Genomic DNA, 4243 nt, shown 5'->3' with positions numbered 1-4243 from the left:
ATAGATAGATAGATAGATAGATAGATAGATAGATAGATAGATAGATAGATAGATAGATAGATAGATAGATAGATAGATAGATAGATAGATCTATGCTTACGTTGAATATTTTCCTTAAATATGTTGAGTCGGATTAAAGATTTCATAGTACACGTCTAAAGCGAAACATAAGGGAGCACGCACAACAAATTAAGTAACAATACTGCGTGAAATCAGGTTGTAAAACAAAACAAAATCACAGCGTGATGATATACCCAAATGAAGAGGGAAATGTTGCAGAGCTCATTTTATTAATCAGCCTGTCAATTTCACCCCAGAGGCCAAACCCAAGAGTAATCGAGGCAGGCTCTGATCAAGATCAGGACAGCAGCTCCACTGCTCACTTCTTCTGCATCTCTCTACCTGGAAGTATTCATCTACACGCAGGCCGTCTTTATCACCAACTGGCGGCCACTTTTATTTATTTGCTACAGAACCTGGTGAAAGGAAGAAAAAAAAAGGATTATTCCAGACGCGTCGTTCATGCTTTAATGACAAGCCCTACTTTTTGATGAATGACATTTTGGACTAAAAAGGATGCATGGGTCATTTTGACCGGCAATTCCCTCGCATTGATATTCCAATATTTTGCGCCTTGCTCAAAAGAGGTAATATTTTTGAGACACTTGCAAGGCTGCATGTGAATTAGCCTCTGCAGCAACTCATCATTAGGAGACAACCAACCCTGCAACTTTGGCTTTTTTCTATAAAGCTCCGATGATGGAAAGAATAAGAAAAGAGATGATTCTGATGGAAAGGGGGCTGCACAGCCCCACTGCTGGTAAAAGGGTTTCGAATTTGTCAGACTCAGCTGGAAATGCCGTCTTGGAGGCCCTTGAAAATTCTCAGCACCCTGGCCGTCTCAGCCCCAGACTTACTTCCACATCTCTGCATAGCAATATAGGAAACATCTCTACCAAAGGCAAATTCGAAATTGATAGTTTATTTAATACTCATCACCACAGCAGTGACAATACGTCTTCCTCCGAAATCTCCTCGTCTGAAAACAGGAAGAAAGTGTCTCTCTACCCAGAAGTTGTTCAAGAGGCAGACATGAACAGTGATGTTGAGGTGGGCTGTTCAGCGCACCGCTCTCCAAACAGCCTCAGCACCACACAGCAGAAGGAAAACAACAACAAAGGTATTCAACTATTGGGGTTTAGACTTTGTGGTGGACTTGTGCGTGTGTGAGCGCTCATGTGTTTATAGCCTTGTTGAACCGTGTGCTCCCGGTTTGGATTTTAGTCCTCTGATGAGGCAGATTTCTGTGTTGTAAACATTGAAACGTTTGATTTACTAGCAAAGATGAAAACCTAAAAGGCAAAAGAGTGCATTCGTTTAATAGACATTTAGTCAATAAGCTAAACACTTCCTAAAATATACGAGTAATATAAACGTTAAGGTCTGTTTGCTTCTTTGCAAAAATAAAATATTTTTTTCATTTGACTGCTTCGTACACGATATTATTTTTGATATCTATAGACAAGCTCCTATTGTTCAGGTCTTATTTATGTGAGTTGCACGACTTCTCAAAAGCCCAACTGTTACATATTCATCTAAAAAAATACCATATTGTTGTCCGATTTCTAATTTTGGTAATTGTTCGAAAGGCTTCACGCAGAAATAATCTGACATGCATTTTTTATTCTTTCAGGTTTTACAGACAACGGTTCAACAGCTTCCAACACAAATTCCACGTCTGTGTCCAATTTAAACGGAAATGGCAATTCGATAGGCAGCTCGAGTTCCAGTTCGGATCAGGTGAGACGGTACCGGACTGCTTTCACCAGGGAGCAAATCGGAAGACTTGAAAAAGAGTTTTACAGAGAGAATTATGTCTCCAGACCCAGAAGATGCGAACTGGCGGCAGCTTTAAATCTTCCGGAAACCACGATTAAGGTATTAATTTTTTATTTTTTATTTAATATCCTAAATTAACAAAGAAGAGCTACTCCTACTATTAATAGTAATAATGATAATCATAATGATAATAATAGTAAGCGATCTGGACAAATAAAGACAGCATCCAATAAAACGGAAATAAATATGAATCAAACATATGCTGTATTGTTTCGAATTCATACCGATTTTTCTTTTTTTTTATGTAGACCTGTTTTGTTGTGTTATATGATATTTTGTACGATCCTTTACAGACATGCAGGAAAGAGTCGATAACCATGTATTAATTCTCTGTTGATTGTTTGCAAAACTAAACAAATATTGAGAGTAGCAAACTTTTGTATTTTTACACAGCTAAATAAGAATCATTTGTTTCTCGTAATGCGAATTCTAAATCCTGTAACGTACTGTATAAACGTGTTTATTACATTAACTCTTAAAAATAACGGTGCTTCAATGGCACTTTACTGGGTTGAACCATTGCTTGACAAAGAATCGTTTAATTGCGTGAAAAGGTTCTTTACATTTGAAATGTTCACTTTTGGGGTCTTGAAAAAGTTTCTAAAATGTGGACAAAATAGGATTTGTAATGCATGCTGGTGGGCAACTAAGAATATTAACAGATCAAGAAAACATTAACTTAGCCTATGTGAGTGTATTTAAAATCAGGAACGCGTTGCTATTTCAGAAATCTATTATCATCTGTTTATAATTATTTATTTAACTTGTTACAGATACAAATATTTTGTTTTCCTGGACCTTCATGTGGATGGTTCTGTTGGGAGCCAAGTAATAGTTCCCTTATGGCAACGCTCTGAAGAACCACTTTTGGCACCTTTATTTTCAAGCAACGCGTGTCTTTACAACTATTACGTTTTAAAAGTTACGATAAATTTGAAATTGTATTTGGAAATCACACGAAATGTAGCAGCAATGTTTACAGCCTTCACATAAACACATTTTCCCCAATAAAATCCCACACTCCAGCCTGTCTTGTCTAAAGTTGTGTATTCTTCATATTAAGGCACCGTAAAGAGCGAGAAAACCATTCGCCAGACAGATAACTAGTAAAAATATAATATAGATACATTTTAAACTAAAACTGACTTAATTAACTGCGACGTTATTTAATTTATACTTGTGCGATTAAAATTAACATTTGTCACACTTTCAAGAACGGCGATCTTTGAATTAAAAGAGTTGGTTTTTTTTTGCTTTTGCAGGTTTAAATGTTTGAAAAGCCCAGAGTATTTGAGACATATTTACTTCCATTTTATTTCCGTTACATAGTCAGATATCTGTTCTCTAGAAGTAATATAATGTTTTTCTGCTTTTTTGGGATTGCGTGTATCTCTTATGAATTGTGAGTCTGATGCGTTTGTTTCTTTTTGTTTTTACTTTGTTTTGGGCAGTATATATATGTTTGAAATAGTAGATGAACGAGAAGAGGCAAAACGGTTACAGAATATTGCATGGTTATTAGCCTCATCGTTTACATCTTTGCTTGTGATGTGACAGCAGAGGTCTGCTTCGAACGATCCTCTGCCAGCGAATTCCCTAATTATTTCTATAACCAGCATCATGCAACGAATATCTTAGTAACGGTGGCAGCTGATTATTTCGCCACTATTGTTTCAGCTCAACTGCTTTGGTTGTTATATATTTTATGGTGTGGCTCAAACACACAAAATGTTAAGAATGTGAATTTGTTGCGCGTACATTGTAATTGTAAATAGTTGCATTTTGCCCCGCTGTTTATATTTTCCTTCTGCTCTTTGTTTGTCAGGTTTGGTTCCAGAACAGAAGAATGAAAGACAAAAGGCAGCGCCTGGCAATGTCTTGGCCGCATCCCGCAGATCCAAGTTTTTACACTTACATGATGACGCACGCGGCGGCCACCGGAAGTCTGCCCTACCCGTTCCATTCCCACATGCCACTGCACTATTACCCGCACGTGGGGGTGACGGCGGCTGCGGCTGCTGCGGCCGCCACTGGGGCGGCGGCGTCCCCTTTTGGCACATCCATTCGCCCTCTCGACACTTTCCGAGCTCTTTCCCATCCTTACTCTCGGCCCGAGCTGCTCTGCAGCTTTAGACACCCTGGACTTTACCAGTCCCCCGCTAGCTTGAACAGCTCAGCTGCTGCAGCCGCGGCCGCAGCCGCAGCAGCCGCGGCCGGCGCGCCCTCAGCTACGGGTCCTTGCTCCTGTCTTAGCTGCCATAGCAACCAAGCAGCCAGTGCCCTGGGTTCAAGAAGCAGCAGCGCGGATTTCAGTTGTACAGCATCCGGTCCAAGATCTGACAGC

General features: G+C 39.6%; 1 protein-coding gene across 1 annotated transcript in view; it reads left to right on the top strand.

Moving 5' to 3' along the window:
- Positions 1-400: 400 nt before the first annotated feature.
- The window catches only part of evx2 (even-skipped homeobox 2), a 4383-nt gene continuing 540 nt past the window's right edge, over positions 401-4243 (top strand). The window contains exons 1-3 of the mRNA XM_039757691.1: positions 401-1180; positions 1694-1938; positions 3725-4243. The exon at positions 3725-4243 is cut by the window's right edge and continues 540 nt beyond it. Coding sequence (XP_039613625.1) covers positions 757-1180; positions 1694-1938; positions 3725-4243 — 1188 coding nt within the window. The 5' untranslated portion in view covers positions 401-756. The remainder of the gene's footprint in view (positions 1181-1693; positions 1939-3724) is intronic.

The sequence above is a fragment of the Polypterus senegalus genome, chromosome 6 (assembly GCF_016835505.1).
Source record: "Polypterus senegalus isolate Bchr_013 chromosome 6, ASM1683550v1, whole genome shotgun sequence".
NCBI classification, from domain to species: domain Eukaryota; kingdom Metazoa; phylum Chordata; class Cladistia; order Polypteriformes; family Polypteridae; genus Polypterus; species Polypterus senegalus.
Note: the sequence above shows the minus strand (reverse complement) of the source record. Positions and strands in the feature narration are given on the sequence as shown.